Source organism: Talaromyces marneffei, chromosome 2 (assembly GCF_009556855.1).
Source record: "Talaromyces marneffei chromosome 2, complete sequence".
Lineage (NCBI taxonomy): Eukaryota > Fungi > Ascomycota > Eurotiomycetes > Eurotiales > Trichocomaceae > Talaromyces > Talaromyces marneffei.
This window is the reverse complement of record NC_072349.1, coordinates 1,206,001-1,222,554: the sequence shown is the minus strand read 5'-3', so window position 1 is coordinate 1,222,554 and position 16,554 is coordinate 1,206,001. Positions and strand designations below refer to the sequence as shown.

At 46.2% G+C, this 16,554-nt stretch overlaps 8 protein-coding genes across 8 annotated transcripts; 4 read left to right on the top strand and 4 right to left on the bottom strand.

Moving 5' to 3' along the window:
• Nucleotides 1–597: 597 nt before the first annotated feature.
• EYB26_002796 (uncharacterized protein) lies at nt 598–1,454 on the bottom strand (the record flags this gene model as incomplete). Its single annotated transcript, XM_054262101.1, has 2 exons — nt 598–1,098; nt 1,155–1,454. 2 exons carry the CDS (start codon nt 1,452–1,454, stop codon nt 598–600), a joined length of 801 nt encoding a protein of 266 aa, XP_054118076.1.
• Nucleotides 1,455–2,302: 848 nt separating this feature from the next.
• EYB26_002795 (uncharacterized protein) lies at nt 2,303–3,928 on the bottom strand (the record flags this gene model as incomplete). The annotated part of the gene is made up of 2 exons (XM_054262100.1): nt 3,060–3,092; nt 3,149–3,928. The coding sequence occupies 2 exons, from the start codon at nt 3,926–3,928 to the stop codon at nt 3,060–3,062; spliced, it is 813 nt and encodes a 270-aa protein (XP_054118075.1).
• A 367-nt stretch (nt 3,929–4,295) lies between these two features.
• On the top strand, nt 4,296–5,798 carry EYB26_002794 (uncharacterized protein; the record flags this gene model as incomplete). The annotated part of the gene is made up of 1 exon (XM_054262099.1): nt 4,296–5,798. The coding sequence occupies one exon, from the start codon at nt 4,296–4,298 to the stop codon at nt 5,796–5,798; it is 1,503 nt and encodes a 500-aa protein (XP_054118074.1).
• Nucleotides 5,799–6,213: 415 nt separating this feature from the next.
• Nucleotides 6,214–6,945, bottom strand: EYB26_002793 (uncharacterized protein; the record flags this gene model as incomplete). Its single annotated transcript, XM_054262098.1, has 1 exon — nt 6,214–6,945. One exon carries the CDS (start codon nt 6,943–6,945, stop codon nt 6,214–6,216), a length of 732 nt encoding a protein of 243 aa, XP_054118073.1.
• A 471-nt stretch (nt 6,946–7,416) lies between these two features.
• Nucleotides 7,417–8,742, top strand: EYB26_002792 (uncharacterized protein; the record flags this gene model as incomplete). The annotated part of the gene is made up of 5 exons (XM_054262097.1): nt 7,417–7,592; nt 7,665–7,780; nt 7,868–8,035; nt 8,094–8,225; nt 8,291–8,742. 5 exons carry the CDS (start codon nt 7,417–7,419, stop codon nt 8,740–8,742), a joined length of 1,044 nt encoding a protein of 347 aa, XP_054118072.1.
• Nucleotides 8,743–9,423: 681 nt separating this feature from the next.
• Nucleotides 9,424–10,367, top strand: EYB26_002791 (uncharacterized protein; the record flags this gene model as incomplete). The annotated part of the gene is made up of 4 exons (XM_054262096.1): nt 9,424–9,580; nt 9,662–10,021; nt 10,091–10,206; nt 10,266–10,367. 4 exons carry the CDS (start codon nt 9,424–9,426, stop codon nt 10,365–10,367), a joined length of 735 nt encoding a protein of 244 aa, XP_054118071.1.
• A 292-nt stretch (nt 10,368–10,659) lies between these two features.
• EYB26_002790 (uncharacterized protein) lies at nt 10,660–12,024 on the bottom strand (the record flags this gene model as incomplete). The annotated part of the gene is made up of 1 exon (XM_054262095.1): nt 10,660–12,024. One exon carries the CDS (start codon nt 12,022–12,024, stop codon nt 10,660–10,662), a length of 1,365 nt encoding a protein of 454 aa, XP_054118070.1.
• Nucleotides 12,025–14,990: 2,966 nt separating this feature from the next.
• EYB26_002789 (uncharacterized protein) lies at nt 14,991–16,150 on the top strand (the record flags this gene model as incomplete). The annotated part of the gene is made up of 5 exons (XM_054262094.1): nt 14,991–15,251; nt 15,306–15,407; nt 15,482–15,638; nt 15,696–15,772; nt 15,833–16,150. The coding sequence occupies 5 exons, from the start codon at nt 14,991–14,993 to the stop codon at nt 16,148–16,150; spliced, it is 915 nt and encodes a 304-aa protein (XP_054118069.1).
• Between the last annotated feature and the right edge of the window lie 404 nt (nt 16,151–16,554).

Sequence of the window (16,554 nt, the reverse complement as noted above, 5' to 3'; positions counted from 1 at the left end):
ACTTTCTATTGAGAGACACCAAGTGTATGCAATTAGATAAAGTTCTAATAGGTGAGATCCATTTGGCGTCATGTTGCTTTGATCATCGAGTGTATTTGGAGGTAATATCTATACTGCGCCTGTAATCAATATCTCGATATAAGTCTCAAATGCACACTCATATCAATGTATGTGACAAAATGAAGTTGACCTAGACTCCGGGAAAGATTCGACTCAAGTTGGGATAGAAAAGCCACTTCAACCACAAGATGTCTAGTGAAATCAAACGTTCGACATGAAGATGGGATACTCGCGACAATGTTCGATGCAACAAATAATCTGGTATAATGGCATGACAAAATGTATGCATATATCATGATGAAGATTCATCTACACATGGTGTATAAGATGCATAAACTCGAGCACTTGGATGATGTGTCGGTCATGCAAAAATGGAGAATAGTGATGCAGCAAATTCATACACAAAGGCGACGAGATCGAAATCGATGGAATCCAGACAGGTACTCAAAGCTCTGGGGCCGTACTCGAATTGGTATTATAGTTATTGTTGCCAATTTGACCCATGATTGTTCTGAAAAATCAATGTAGCGACATCCACTAAAAGCTGATGAGCTTCTGTCCGGTAACAATGCCGTGAACGTGTTTCTGGACGTTTTGAAACTTCATGAATTGACAAGTTTCACTTTCGAGGTGATTGAACAATGCCGCCAATGTGACAAACTGCTTGGGGCATTTGAAATTAGGGCAGTGGTAAACCTGTTGTTTGTGGACTGGCGAGTTCAAATGCTGAGTCAAGCCCTTGCGAGCTTGAAATTCTCGATGACATAGATAACACTCCCAAGCATCTCCATTCCATGCCTGATTTGTGACTTCATACTCGGCGGTTTGCTCATTATGCCACTCGATCTGCTTGTTGGTGATGATGCCATTGGGGTCCCGACGACGAACGATTTGCAGGATTCTCTCACGGTTGAGAAACGGCGCATTTAAACAAGCCCCTCGCTCGAGATGATGAGTTAACCCGCTTGCACTGGTAAATGGGACTTTGCAGAATGGGCAAGGCATCTGAGAGCCGCGGTGGATCTTCGAGTTCAGGTGCTATAGTTTCCCACATTAGTTGCCATATCAGACAAGCGGAGAATAAGAGGATGCACCATTCTCAAGTTGTTCTCATTCTCAAACTGTCTTTTGCAGTCGTTGCAATAGTTCCGAAAATGACCCTTGGCCGCCATGTGTTTCTCAGCGGCACTTTCGGAGAGAAATAACGACGAGCAAGTTTGACAACTGTAACGGGGGGCCCAATGCTGGATAGCATTCATATGTTGATTGCGTGCGTGCTGCGAGCCGAAAGTTCGGGAGCACGTTTCGCACTGCCAATGACTATGATCGTCCATGTGGTCCGCTGCATCGTCCCATTGATAGAAATCATAACTGCAGGTTTGGCAATCATACATCGTTGCGGGGGCGAAGTAGACTAAGACGCTGATGATCCGATACGAAGTTTCTTGCCCTTGATGAATCTGATCTGATGTACGTGGGAAGAGATGGAAGAGGAATCGGAGAGCTGAAGGAGACAGAAGAGGTGAAGACGTTACTTAATGCTTAATGAAGGAAGAAGGAAAGAAGGACAGAGGGAAGGCCCGATCACAGCCAATATGACTCCTCTTATCGTGGGCTTGATCGTCAAGATAAAGGGGAGGCCCCACCTGTTTCTGACCTGTCGCGTTTTGCAGACTTTTGGCCAAATGGAAAGAACGGTCCTTCCCGCTGGGACGAATCGTGTCCCAATCGGAAGGTGCTACTGGGGTTGTCGAACAATACGCTAACCGAATAGGGAATAAGCGGAGCCAAGGAGAGCACCGAGATTTGGTTGATGGCAAGAGTATCAAATTTCTCTCATACACGACCATATATCGGCTTATAACCGGCTTCAAATTGAGCATATTAATGGGTATTTGGAGGCAATATTTGAAGGAATCGGGACCATAACATGGCAAAATATCGGTTCTTTTGTGCTAAGATTTTACATATAAAAAGGATCCAAATCCTAGTTAGATATGTTTTAGAATGTGTGCATCAATATCAATTATTATTACCAGCCCCTATCGTTCTTACTGTTTACCAGCCGGGTTAGTATTAGCGTGAAATCTCTCCGTCAGGGGTTCCACTTCACGTGGGGTGGGTTTGACTAGTCCAGAAATAGCACTGCAAACATTGATTGTTTGATATTTCTTTGTTGTACAGAGAGTATGGTACATATTACATGGTATCTGGTAGTCTACAGTGTTGATACAACAGCAAATCATACAAACTTCCGCTCCATCTGAAGCAGAAGGTCTCGAACATCGTCAATCTTCATCTTCAGCGCCCGCGAATTTCCCTGAGATGAAGGACCGATGAGCTCGGTCAGTACGCTTTGAAAATTCGATGCACCGTCCTCGGTACTGCCCTGAAGCTGGCCGGAGACATCAACATCCATTGTCTTGTCTGCGAGGTTCTTGGACCCTACGACAAAGATCAAGTTGTACTTCATTGATTTGGCGCGTTGGATCTTTTTGGATAAAGACCGGCTGCTGCTGTCAATGTCGATCAAAAACGTCGGCTCAGATGTTAGAGGTGCGGGTTGTTGTAGTTCCGCATCTTCCGAGTGTAGCCTTGGTATGATCGTGTCGTACCCGGAGAATTTTGCAGCCGCTTCTTCAGCTAAACGCAACACTGGCTCGTCACTCTGCACAGTCAGAATGATGCCCTGGCGTGGAGAAAGCCAGAACGGCCAGCGACCAGCATAACGCTCAATCAAAAGTGCCAAAAACCGCTCCAACGAACCGAAGATGGCTCGGTGAATCAACACCGGCGTGGCCTTTCCGGGTGTATTTGGGTCATAATCCGGCTCTCCTTCTGCCACCTGATACTCAAGCTCGAATCGTTGAGGAAGATTGAGATCAAGTTGAATGGTGGATAATTGATGGTATTTACCATCCGAATCTTGCAGCTGGATATCAATCTTCGGGCCATAAAATGCGCCGTCGCCCTCGTTCAACTCCCATGGGAGGCCACTCTTATCTAGTGCCTGTCGCAATTGCTCCTCTGCACTGTCCCATAGCTCCAAGCTTCCAATAAAATCCTTCTCCGGGCGTGTTGACAATACCAAGTTGTATTTGGGCAGTCCAAACGTCTTCATGACCATATTAACAAACGTCAATGCCAAATCGATTTCCTTCCCGATTTGTTGCGGGCGACAAAATATGTGACCGTCATCCTGGTGGAAGCGCCGCACTCGAGTGAGCCCGCTCAAGGAACCCGAGATCTCGTTGCGGTGTAGAGGGCTGAAGTCTGCGTAGCGTACCGGTAAATCACGATACGAGTGGTTCTGAGATTTGAAAAGTAGGCAGTGCCCAGGACAATTCATCGGTTTCAGTCCATATTGTTCATCCTCGCCCAGTTCACCTTCCGTTTCACCAGTGGCTCCTCGACCGCGTACTTCATACATGTCATCCTTGTAATTCTGCCAGTGCCCAGATATCTCCCATAGCGACTTTTTGTATATGTTTGGAGTGAGTACTTCGCGAAATCCATATTGTCGGTATTGCGCGCGGAGAAAGCCAATTAGCTTGTTGATGATATGTGTACCGTTTGGAAGAAATAGGGGCGACCCGGGGCTGTAAGGAGAGGATGTGAAGAGTTCTTGAGCGGTACCGAGTATACGGTGGTCTGCGGCAGGTGTGGAAGGTTGAGCATTTGACGTCGCATCAGTGCTTTGGGGTCGGGATGCGGAAGAATCCTGTCGTCTAGGAGTTAAAGGCCTGGCATGGCACGAACAATAACGGACAGCCGCCACTGAAGCGACTTCCGGCACTATTCGATTTCTAGACCATGATATGTTCGTTCTAAGATGCTGCCGACGGCAGAAAAGGGTTGTTGGGCGCATGGCGCGTTTTCTATGTCGTCTAAGCTATACGTTGGAGCTCGCCGTTGAGGATTATTTTTGATGTGGAGCCTGGGGCACCCCAGCTTATGTTGCGTGCAGCTGATTGGGTGACTGGCCGCTAGATCAGGCGGCCATGTCAACAATATCCCGCATGTGATCTTCAATTTATTTTGTATTTATTTTCATGATCCCCTCACATTATCAGAAATCCTTTTTTTTTAAAAAACAACTAATGATGTTATGATAATGATATTGCGCTGTCATTTGATGACGATGTATTAAACGTGCTGGCCTCCTTTCATGTCCCAAGCTTGGTGACTTGTGAACAAATTTCTACTTCTCCACAACCGCAATCTCAAGATTGCAAATGGCGCCTAAAAAAGCTGGTAACCCCATGGAGGACTCCTGGGTGGTATCTGATATCGAACCTTCAACCTACAGTCAGCCAGTAATTGTTGAGGGCACTGAGTCGGCACCTGCATCTTTTCCAATCGAGAACCTGTCACCAGTATCCTCATTCTCAGAAAGCGAGTTGATCCAGGATTACGAGGAAGAAGACCCTCCCATTTCCGTCTCTGCTTCAGATCTGCCAAATCCTGCAGAATCAACTGCCACATTAGCCTCATCGGAATCATCTGGCCCTGAACTGATCATGCCATCCATCATGTTCGAAACTCGCGCTTCAGATCACGGCTCTTGGGTTATTCCACGCAAGCGAAGCAGACAATCTCTTTACGAGAGTCGTAAAGCACCAAGGATACCCAAACCGCGCAGTCAGACGTCAAGTCAAGAACGGCAAGTACATCCTGTACAGAAAAAGGATACTGTACCCGCTGCTGCGCTAATACCTGATACGAGCATGCGACATTACTTCAGTCAAGTCAAGGATTACTTTTCTGAAGACATTAACCGATACCAATTCTTCAGACTGATCCTCAACTCTCTTCTGGTGCTGATGACTATGCACCTACTCATATTTCCAGAACTGGTTCATCAGGTTCCAATCCTTTGCAAGGTGCCGGGTGTTTCCAATGTATACAGTCAGACATGTGCAAAGTCTAATAGTACGATAACTGAAATTCCAAGTCCTTCTGCCAGTTATCAGTCAGCCGTCCGAACACAGAATCAGCTGCAAAATTACCTCAATCAGACGATTCAGGATATGGTTCCACTTGATGTTTCGTTGAAAGACACCGATACCATTCTTCGCGCGATATACACTGATGTCCGCAGAGAGTACAGCAGTGCACGTCACGAAATTGAACTTGAATTCGATGGCGCCCGGGCTGCCTCTCGTTCCATCAGTCGTGCTCTAATGAAATTGAAAGTGGATATGAAGTCCACTGTCCACGGATTCCAGGCGCCAACACATCGACTAGAGTACCTGAAGGGAGCAGCAAGAAACAGTCGCAAAAATGCAGACAGTATATTCAGCCGACTTACAGGCCGCAAGAACTCGAAATCCGATAGTGAAGAGGACTCTGGTATGGCCGCCATGAATCAATTTGCTCGTCTGAGCCAGGAACTAGACTCAATCATCGCCCGCTTGGCTCAAAAAACACATATACTCCTGGAGCAATTAGCGAAATTAGATGATCACCTTCAGTCAATCGAGCAATTGAGTGTTCGCGAACAAGATCGGATCAACTCGAAGCATGCCAAAGATCAGAAACACAACATATGGAGTTCTCTGAACGATATCATTCAGGTGGCGAAGTCATCCGAATCAACGAATCACGACAAGCAAGAGAACACGATTCTTGAGCAGTTGGGGCAAGTCGCTTTATATCACAATCTCATGGCGGATGTTGTCGGGAAACTAGATAGAGAGTTGAAGGCGTTGCAAAAGATTCGCTCTATTCGTACGTGATGTTCCTCAATACGTGTTTTTTTTATTAGATTGAAGATCCCATTTCTTCTTATCTCTTCACCTCGTTTTCAACAATGCATAATGATACCAATCTCCTGTATTTGATTTCACGAAGTCATGATGTTATCCCATATCATACCCCCAATACCTCACGCAGTTAGCCAGAAAGAAGACCGAATGTACTTTAATAGATATACCGTACAACAAGCATGTTTATTCTTCTGTGACTTTAGCTCCCAACTCTAACATAAAACGAGTGTCGTCGTCACGCACAAAGCAAAGAGCCAATCCAGACAAGAATGAATATCTACTGTAATTAAAAATGCAAGTGTATGCCATGGATCACCTATGCTCTAAGATGGCTTTTTTTTTTCTCTGGGCTATGTAAATCGATCATTGATATTCAACTACTAGCTCAAGGCGGAGGCCTCGTCCGAAGAAAGACATTCGACGGCAAACTCCGATCCCTAAACTCTTCGTCGACTTCGTACTGAATCTCTTCAACCCCCTGAAAGCCCAGACGCTTGTACACAGATCGTCCCATTCGCGAAGCTTCAGTGATAGCTTCAATATCACCTAGACGTCGAGCTTCCTTGAGACCCCACTGAACCAACTTACTAGCAATACCACGACGTTGAAACTGCGGGTCCAAAGCGCAAAGATCCAGGGTCATGACTGACTTTTGGCTTGAATCCGGTTGTTGTGCCTTTTCCTGCAGAACCTGGCGACGCCGGACCTGCATCGACGCAATAAGTTGGGTCAGGAACCTCGGCATCCGCTCGTCACCAGGATATAGATCTGTGAAATCAAGTGGATCTGGAGCATCGCCTTGGCCGGGTATCAGGGAGGCGTGGACCCAAATAGCTACGCCCACTATGCGCGGGGATCCTTCTGTGGTGGACACGCTGGCTTTAAGGAAGTGGGTGTTTCTTGCATCTTTCGTTGCATGCCAGCGTGCCTCCATGCGAGCGGCGCCCTGGACTTTTCCCTCAGGTGTGTCCCAGCCTGGGTTCATTGCTGTCCAGATGCCATCGGCAGTCTGTTCGCCAAATGCCTTGGCGCATATCTCGAATACAGAGTAGAAATCTTTGGGGTTTGTGATTGGCTCGATGGCAGTGTGTTCGAAAGGGACGGTGTTTGATGCCATAATGTCGGAAAGTCAACCGGTGCTTCTATGGAAGTTGCTGTACCTATGTAGGTACCGTCCTTGTCCTGCATATATCAATGATATACGTATATGGGGCATGATGTGGGGACACACAGTCTATATTGCCTGTGGGGCAACAATATTGTCATCTGTCAGGGAGTTCAATGCGCTTGCTGATGCTAGTATCTGTTGAAATCTATCAGCAGGCTCTAGGTATGTATGTCAGAGATTGGTTGGTGATTCACATACACAATCTTGTACATGTATCTATCGACTGTTAGGGCAAGTAGGGTTAGGGTAAGATTAACTCGATCCGCGTCAAGCCGTCCACCGGAATGATGACATCACAAAACATTCTCCACTTGCGAGCGCGTTTTTCAAACAACCTGAATTACTTAGGCCGCTTCAGAATTATCCTTTCGCACCAATTTCTAAATTTATATTGTGCCGGCTTTCGCGCAACTCGACAATATGCAGTCCTATTACATCAACAATTATTCACCACCTCAGGGCTACGAGTTAGGCGAACTCCCGCGACCAGAGATTGAAAATGCGACTGAAGTCCTGATCAAGGTTCATGCTGCCAGCGTGAACCCGATTGATGTCAAGATGGCCAGCGGCGCGGTCAAGATGATGACTTCGTTCAAGTGAATCGCCCTATATGTTTATTGCGAGCTAATCGCGGACTGTTCAATTCGCTGACTATTCGACATTATAAGATTCCCGTATAAACTCGGATACGACTGCGCTGGAACAGTGGCGGAAATCGGAGCTCGAGTAACGCGCTTCAAGGTCGGCGATGAGGTATACGTTCGTCTTCCGGAGAGTACCAGAGGTATGTCAATTGCTTTCATTCTCCTGTTTTACTCGTACTTTACACAATGGAGGACAGGAGTTAACCGGCAGCTCAAATGAACAATAGGTTCCTGGAGCGAATACTGCAAGACGCCCGAAGATGCGCTTTCTCTAAAACCGAAGAACGTAACATTTCAAGAAGCCGCATCCATTCCTTTGACGGGTTTGACGGCATACCAATCGCTGAAACTCGCGGGCGATTTGACTGGAAAGACTGTTTTTGTGCCTGCTGGATGTGAGTTAATACTGTGATCTGAATAAGACTAATATATAGTCCTAATTGACATTCTTAGTGAGCGGCACCGGCGCATATTGCTGCCAACTCGCAAAGAATGTTTTCAAAGCCGGAAAGGTCATTACAACCGTATCGACTGGGAAGATCCCAAAGGTTCCAGAGCTGCTTGGTGAAGGGGTGGTCGATCAGAGTAAGTATCGCCCATAAGCCTGTAGTTTGATCCCAAAGGGCTTATATTAACAATCGATCATATAGTCATCGACTACACCAAATCGGACCCCAAAGCCGAAATCCCTCCCGGGTCCGTCGACTTCATGTTCGACACCGTGGGCATCGCCATGGACTGTCTCTCCCTCATGCGTCCTCAAACCGGATACTTGGTATCCATCTCCACCACCCCCAGCGGAGACTATCTTGCTGAAGTTGGACACATGCAAATCGGCTTCCCGTTCCGACAAATCCTCAACATCATCGACAGCATTCGCGTATGGCGGGCCAAGAGGTGGGATGTGACTTACAGATATGTCTTTATGCAGCCCGATGGTAAAGATCTGGAGGAGTTGAAGGAACATGTTGAGAGTGGCAAGTTGAGAGCTGTTGTGGGCAGCACGGTGCACTACAAGGATGTGAATGCTGTCAAGGAAGCTTGTGATTTGGTTTTCAAGGGCAAGGGAGGAATTGGGAAGCAAGTTATTTCTTTTGAGTAGATGCTGGGTTGTCATAATCTTTTTTGTGTTTTCTTATCGCATTATATCTAGTCTTTGAACCTCATTAATATCTTCTTACGTAGTAGATGTAGACTACGGTTTAGTTAACTATGGAGTATTTACTATTGAGAGCTTATTTCCAAACCCGGCCTAGTGCTTTGTGGAGAACGCCATGTCGTCTTGCCTCAGGCACCCACTCACTGATACTTGGCTTGGCGTTTATTTTCTGGTCAAGGGATAATGATAATTCTTACATCAATCACCCCAACTCATGTTAGATATAGGAAAACACGCGTTTTGCAGATTGGTTTTACTTATATCCTCTCTCCACATTGCCATAAGCGCTACAAGTTCGCTTCGTCGCGAACTAGTACCTAGGCGACACAAGCACAATCCTCTCTTTTCAACTGCTCATCCCTTCGTGGCCTAGAGTTCACTATGAATTCCACAAGCAGGGAGCTGATATCTGCTCTGACTGACTTCTACAATCTTATCATCAAGCTTCCATACATAAATCCAACCGCGTTGGTCCACCCGCCAGAGGGTGAGGACGGGCAAGGCTGGCCTGATATCAACGCAGAGGAACTGCGCAAGCGAGGCAGGACAGAAGAAGTCATCACCCTTCTTCGCAATCTTCCATATCTACGGCGTCCGGATTCCGGAAAGAGCAAATAAGGATGGATGATAGGGCCGGATACTCGTGAAATCGCTTACTGCGATGGTGAGGTATACGATGCAGAATTGGATAAGATTCAGCCAACACCGGGACATTGTATTTGGCTAGCGAATCCTGCCAATACGGAAGATGGAGCTGCGTTGCTTCTGGATGTTGAAAATGGTGAGTTTTCTTTGTTTTTGTTTTTTGGTCCCACAAGTATCAATTTCAATTATAAAGAAGACGTTACTGACCGGTTTCTAGGCACTATAACCGAGTACTCAGTACGGAGTAATCGGAATGTCTGTCTCGATGCAGATCTGTACGAGTCACTGCCTCTGGAAGATCGCTGGATGGCTCATTCCACATTACCAGTCACTGATTTATTTCGCGCATGGACCAACAAATACAAGAAACTAGAATGGATGCCTTGCCTCAAGGAAGAAGGGCCAGGAACAGTCATGTGGTTTATCAGTCCCAAACAGGACGATGCCATATTTGACGACGACGATGACTATTCGGAAGATTGCGATGAGAGTTATGAGCCTAGTTCCGAGGAGTCGGATGACGACAACTATGATAGCGAAGACTATGAGGATGAAAGTGATCCGTATGAGTACGATAGTGAGTATGAGAGTGGTGATCCGGTCGATCAAGATACGTTGGAGAAAAAAGTCCAAGAATTGAATATAGATGAAGACGAATTTGCAACAGTGGGCAACACGCGAGGAAAACTCGAACAAGAGATTCGGTTAGGAGATGGCAAGCTTCTTGCCACTGATAAGCTTGCTTTGATGAAGGTAGTGAATGTTCGTTTGACTTCTTTCATTTTGGTGGATTGAGATATATGAACTGACTGTGCTAATAGGAAGCTTACTTGATTTACATTGAGAATGGCTGGCCAGATGCGTTCAACCACGACGAATGCCAACGGCAATTATCTGAGCTTTCTAAGCAGATAGAGCCATAGTCTTGATTATTTCCGTTTATTGTTGCTGGCTTTTATACAAGTATCCGACTTTGAAGGAAATAAAATATAGGCTTTATTTTGCTTCAGGAAGCCTCTCCCGCAGCACAGGATAACTTCTGCTATATACGGAAGATCTCTATTTATCAACGAGCAAGTCGCCGCTATTTACATGTTTTCGGACTTAGAAAATCAGTTGGACTGAGAATTCTAGTCTCAAAAACAACAATAAGTATGTACTAGAAGTGAAGTTTGCTTCGCACTTGCTCACTCGAAGATAGCACATCTCCTGGATTTAGGAGGATGGGCCACCAACGGTGACACGTAGGAGACGGGGGTTGGGCGAAGAGAGCAAACCAGAAGCATTCTCTCCATCAGGGTTGACATCGTCATAAGGGAAGGCATAACCCTTTCCATCAACCTCGTTGCCATGCACAAACTTGCTATAAAAGTTGGAAGGAGAAGTTGTGTAGTAGTGGTCAGCGCTAAGGCTAGGTTGGACGTCACCACCAGGCAACAAGAGAGTTCCACGGTTGAAAGCAGCGCAGAGCCGGGGCACAACGAGGGCGTCGACGATGTTTCCCCTAACAACGAAGGGACCGCTGTTGCAGCCGAAGATATCGCGAGCATTTGGCTTGGGAAAGTTAACATCGCTTCCTACGCAGGTCATTGTATCGGATCCTCCGGTGGTGCAGTGAACGTTGCCGGGGCCGCTCTGGGTATTGATGGTCAGAGGCTGGGAGGCGTATCTCGAGTAGACGTTGTTGACGTAATAGGTCCAGTAGTTGGCAAAGGCATCTGGATGAGTGCTGATATAGAGGTTGGGAGACAGGATACGGATATAGTCGCCAGAAGTACTAGTCTCGCAGAGACTAGCCCATGGCTGACCGTCAATAGAGGTTTGGGCGACAAGGTGTGAGCAGATGTCTTGAACGGCATTGGGTTTCAAACCCAAAGCAGTCTGGACACTGCCATCAGTGGATGTCAAAGACATGCCGAGAATCATACCAATAAAGTCAACGTAACTGATGTTGGCAAACAGACCAGCAGCAGGGTCGTTGGTCAATTCAATGAAGCCCCAGTCGATGTTGGCACTGGGATCAGATGGGTTGGCGGGAGACGGTTGGACAAGACCGCCCGACACCATGAAGAACTTGAGGTCACCGCGAGCTAAGTATACACGACCAGAGATGAGAAAATTAAGGATGGTAACGGTGGTGGTAGATCCTTGACCACCAAGAGGAATGGCGATGTTCTCGGTAATCGGAACAGGAACACCAGAGGCAGTACCAGGAGGATAGTAAAAGCTGCCGTCAGCTCTCACGAAAACAATGTTGCCGGCCGTGTCTCGTCCCTGAATGTATGCATTGACGGAACCAGGGGATGAACCAGGTATGTTGTTAACAAGCTCAATAGGAAGAATGCCGGAAGATGAGGCAGCTGCCTCCATCATCCTATGCTCGTATTTGTTGGTCCCGGGTCTGTTGGTGGTATTTCCCTTCCAGTAACCACCCAGGAAGTTATCAGGTCCGACGACAGAACCGTTAGGATTTGGGGTGACCTGAACAGGTCCAGGGAGGCCTCTGGCGAGGGGGCTGGCCAAAGCCTGGCCAACAATGAGGGCGGCAAGTGCCACTGTCCACTTAGCCAAACCACGCATTATGGACTTTTTTCCTTCTATATAGAAATGGATGGAGATGTATATGCGTGTGGATGTGTGCAGATATGTATAATCCCAAAATGCCTTTGGTGAAGGAGTGACTGAGATATATAGGAGCAGTGAGTGAATTGATGGAAAAGGAGTGGAATTGGCAGTGCTTTGTTCCAAGAAAAACACATCTAGAAAGGGTGAATTGAGGCCATTATTATATATTTTGTACTCCCGTCATTTCCATTGGAATGGTAACCCTTTTCGACCGCACCCATCATGTCATCCTCAGGTTACAGCCAACGGATCAGCAGGCTTCACTATGACAAGCCTTTGGCTATATCTATGTAACTACAGAATTGGATTCAGACACGTGAGAAAAAGGGGCTTGGAACGTGTTCCGAATCCACTATTCTTTTTACCAATGACAGCCTAGCAAAGAACAAACGGTATGAGTTCTCATGATTCTGTCCCTTGCTCGGTTCATTTGCCGAGGGGAGACGAGGGGTTCTCACCCAGAAAAATAATCAGTCGAGCTTCCCTACTGGACAACCAGATTGGGCTATTATGGGCTCAGCTCCGGCAGATAGGCTGCTTGATGTAGTAACTATTGTGTGTTGGTAAATACGAATGCTGCTTCAGATTGTTTACTTTGAACCGCGGTGAGAGCGAAAGAAACACGTTGTTGAAGAGTTTTCTGGGTGGTACGGTTAGGTAAACAAAGCTGGAACGATAACATAGGTATAGCCGGCGTTTCCGAATCGATCCATGGATGAGAGATATCCAGTGGTCCAGGACACCTGTCAATGAAACATGTGAGATGAACCGCTGAACCAGACAATTAAACAAACATTTAGCTCCGTTCAATAGGTGACAGGTAATACTACTCTACTATAAAGTACATAGTACGTTTTTTAAAGTCCAACAGTCATCCCAAAGTTATTAGCTTCGATTCGTTCCCCCTGTCATACACTCAAGATTGATTAGCGCACTAGTTGGCCTCAACCAATCCACCCCGCGTTACATGGTGGCTGCGCTACGAACGCCTCGGGGAGCAACCAAGGGTCGGGATACTTGAGGATGATGGTTTGGTAGCGCCCTTTGTGGCTGGCGCCGTTTGTCAGCATGATAGTACGTACTACGGAGGAGTAGGATTTCTGGAATAGCTCTGTATTGGGAAAGATGATGATGCACCAAGACTACTATGTAGTCTCGGCGCTGGACACTTTCGTAGGACATCTAAAACATCAATTACATACCTATTGGCGGCTGTGTTTATGAGCTGCGCAAGCTACAAGACAGATGACGAATCATTCATTACCTTAATGGTTAGCTCGACAAAACAAATGACAAGAACATGGCTCTTCCGCACTAATTAACGGGAATCATCCCATCCAGATTGAGGTCAATTCGCAGAAAGAATGCTAGCTGGATGATTGAGGGGCCTGGGTCTAGATTGATTCTTGCGCAACTCTGGCCGCTTACTTGCTCCTGATTATGGAGTATGTTGCAATGACAGACATATTTGCTGATCCGGGCTGTTCGGACGCCTTGGCCAAACGAGTTTATCTGTGTGATCAAGTATTCTCAGCGAATTACTACTCAATAATGCGCTGTAAGGTTCGTTGATTTCGTTTAACGATCCTCGATGAAACCAATTCTTCATCTTTCCTTGGAGCAGAAGCGCGCTGGTCCATAATCGGCATAGTGCTCAAACCATGCGACATTCATGATTCAAGCAGTTTTAGTGCTGACTGCCGTAGTGCATGCAGATTGCAACGTGGCTTGTTCAAGCCTAATTGCATAGTTATCCGAATACTGGTAGCAAATACCAATCATCAAAGCAACTTCCTGTAGTCATACAGCGGGCGATCTTCGGCATAAGCGGCAGAGCCCTCACAATGTTACCCTGCAATGGCGGTATAATATAGACAACATATTTAGTACGTACCTACAGAAATTGTGATGCTGATCAGTATATAGAACATCGGGGTGGGTGAAAAGGATGGACGAAGTTGAGATCAAAAAAGGTGCCGTGGAGGACGCTGATTGGCTGATACCTACCTCACGTGATGAGATTCGGGGTAACTCAAGTTTAGGCTATTTAGGTCTACCGAAGGTCATCATCTTTCAAGAGTCAAAATACTTGGGGTCCCAAGTTATTTAGTTTTACTTCAGTTGAACTAACCGCGGCGTACTGGTAGGTACTATTTCGATCCTATTCAAGCAGCGGCTGATCATCAGCTGTGCTGGTAGTCCTCAGGTTCACTAGACTGTGATAATGAAGAAGGGTCTTCGGCCTTCACTATAAAGTAGAACGAAAATTACTGCAAATAAGTTGTCAAGACTTCTCGATATTAACAGAGTAGAAAGCATTCGTTTCCGGAGAGAAAACTCTGTCTTAGCATATCTAGCTCAACCGCTTGGCTTTGCGCCAGCTGTCCAGAAATCCATCCGATCAAGCGCTGCAAGTTAGCAGTCAACAACCTTGGAACTCAACAAATACTCATTCACCTTGTACAAAATGACCGCCGATCAGCTCTACTCATATATCTACCTGCCTATCTTGGACCAAAGTCACTCAGACGTGCTTGCTAGCAGGCCCTTGGCATTGCACGATGCTACCTCTAATGTACCCAGGCAGACGCCGATTTTCGACCGCCCATGTCGTCATTTGAGATTTGATTTGGATTCAAGCCAATAGAAATGTCTTGAGATAGTTAAGTGCGTATAAATGAAATTTATCCTTGAAAACGGGGGAAATTTTATGCTGATCAATGCAATGCATTATACGTACTTCCTACCCTTCTTTCCTGTAATCCTTCGTACCCGGTCTGAAGATTGAAATTAAAACTAGTGTAAGGAGAGTAAGAAGTTTAAAAAGACTTCAGAGATAGGGCTATAATTCAGGTGAATCCTCCCTGAACTATCGCGTAGACTCAGCCCAAATTCAATCTTGTGAAACGAAAAACAAAAAAATGTCTCCATCCCCAATCTTGTTAGCCGCTGTTCTGGCAGCCGCTGGACCTTTGCTTGCCACCGGTCAAACGCTCGACAAGCCTGCTCTCACCTCCAATCTTGATTACTTGGAGCAGGGAAGCCTTGACCATCTTACTCCGACGCAGAGCACATGGGATCAATGGGGAGCAGGCTGGATTCCTCAAGATTGCAAGGACATTGCCAACAATGAGGGGAAGAATCCCGATGATTTTGAGATCTACAACGTCCACTATACTGATGTAAGAGACTACCACCCCAAGAAATGGTTCACTGACAGAATCTGATTTAAAAAGTGCGGCGATGCATGGGTATTCTGTCGTCACAAGGACACACCAATTGATCTCGTCTCAACAATTGATATCTTCGGACGACTTCCTGTCGCCATGCGCAGCTGGGTATGTTCAAACCAGATCGTTTCTTGGGAACTTATAGCCAGCATCTATCTAACGTACTACATTCCACCGCATAGGTCAGACATGTTATAACCATTCCGTCCGATAACTATGCCTATAACTCCAACGGCAATATCGCCTTTTTCGGAACTACCAGTGGCAACATGGATGTCGCGATTCACGAAACGGGACACAGCCTCGACTTGCTTGGTGCTTATGGTGAACAATTGTCTGGTATGGGACCTTTCACTGAAATAAAAGTATCGAACCCCTCTCTAACCTCATAGATAGCAAGCCAAGATTGGCTTGACAACTACAACCAGGATCCTAATGTCCCCGACGATTATGCCCAGACTAATCAAGTCGAGGTAAGCTTTTCTCAACATTTACTAGTCTTCTATTTCTCTCAAACTCATCTCCTATCACAGAATGTCGCTCAAAACACTGTAATCAGTGTCTACGACAAGGTCGTTCCCGGTGGCTTCGGCTCCGCCCAGCCGAGCTGGAACAACATCTTCCACCAGTACGCAACACTGCAGTGGAAAGCCGGATCTCAGATTCTCCCCGGAGGAACCTGCGACCGCCATCTTATTAACTCGGAGACTGTCTCTACAAGCAATTCCGCTGCCGCTGCCGCCATGGTTAATGGCCCGAAGAAGCCGGATACTTCCTTTAAGGGCAACTATACCAACATCGTGACGGACTATACTGAGTTCAGTACCAAGGATAGTTGCATTTCCTATTGAAGATATTTAGATGACGATCGGACAGAAACTCTTGACATTTACCTTTCTAGTTTATAGATCTACTGAAGCAGTTAAGAATAGATCGCAACAGACGAAAGATGCACTATTCGAGTTATCGGAAATAGAATAGAGATAGAAATGAAACTAAATATATGGTTTAACGAAATAAGTCTCAAACATGTATGTAAATTGATGATTGAGTTATGGTGTTATGTCGACTTAGGGCTTGGGCAATAAGATGAGGCTAGGGTTTAGGGTTATTTAGGGTTGTTACGAATCCGAGAGTTCGCCTTGCACAACACAAGACTCGGACACTTTCTTTCATTCGTCAAGATTCTGAAAATCAATAAGAACGAATATGGTGAGATGCGGCCTTATTTATATAGGGTCGGCCGGGCTGTGTT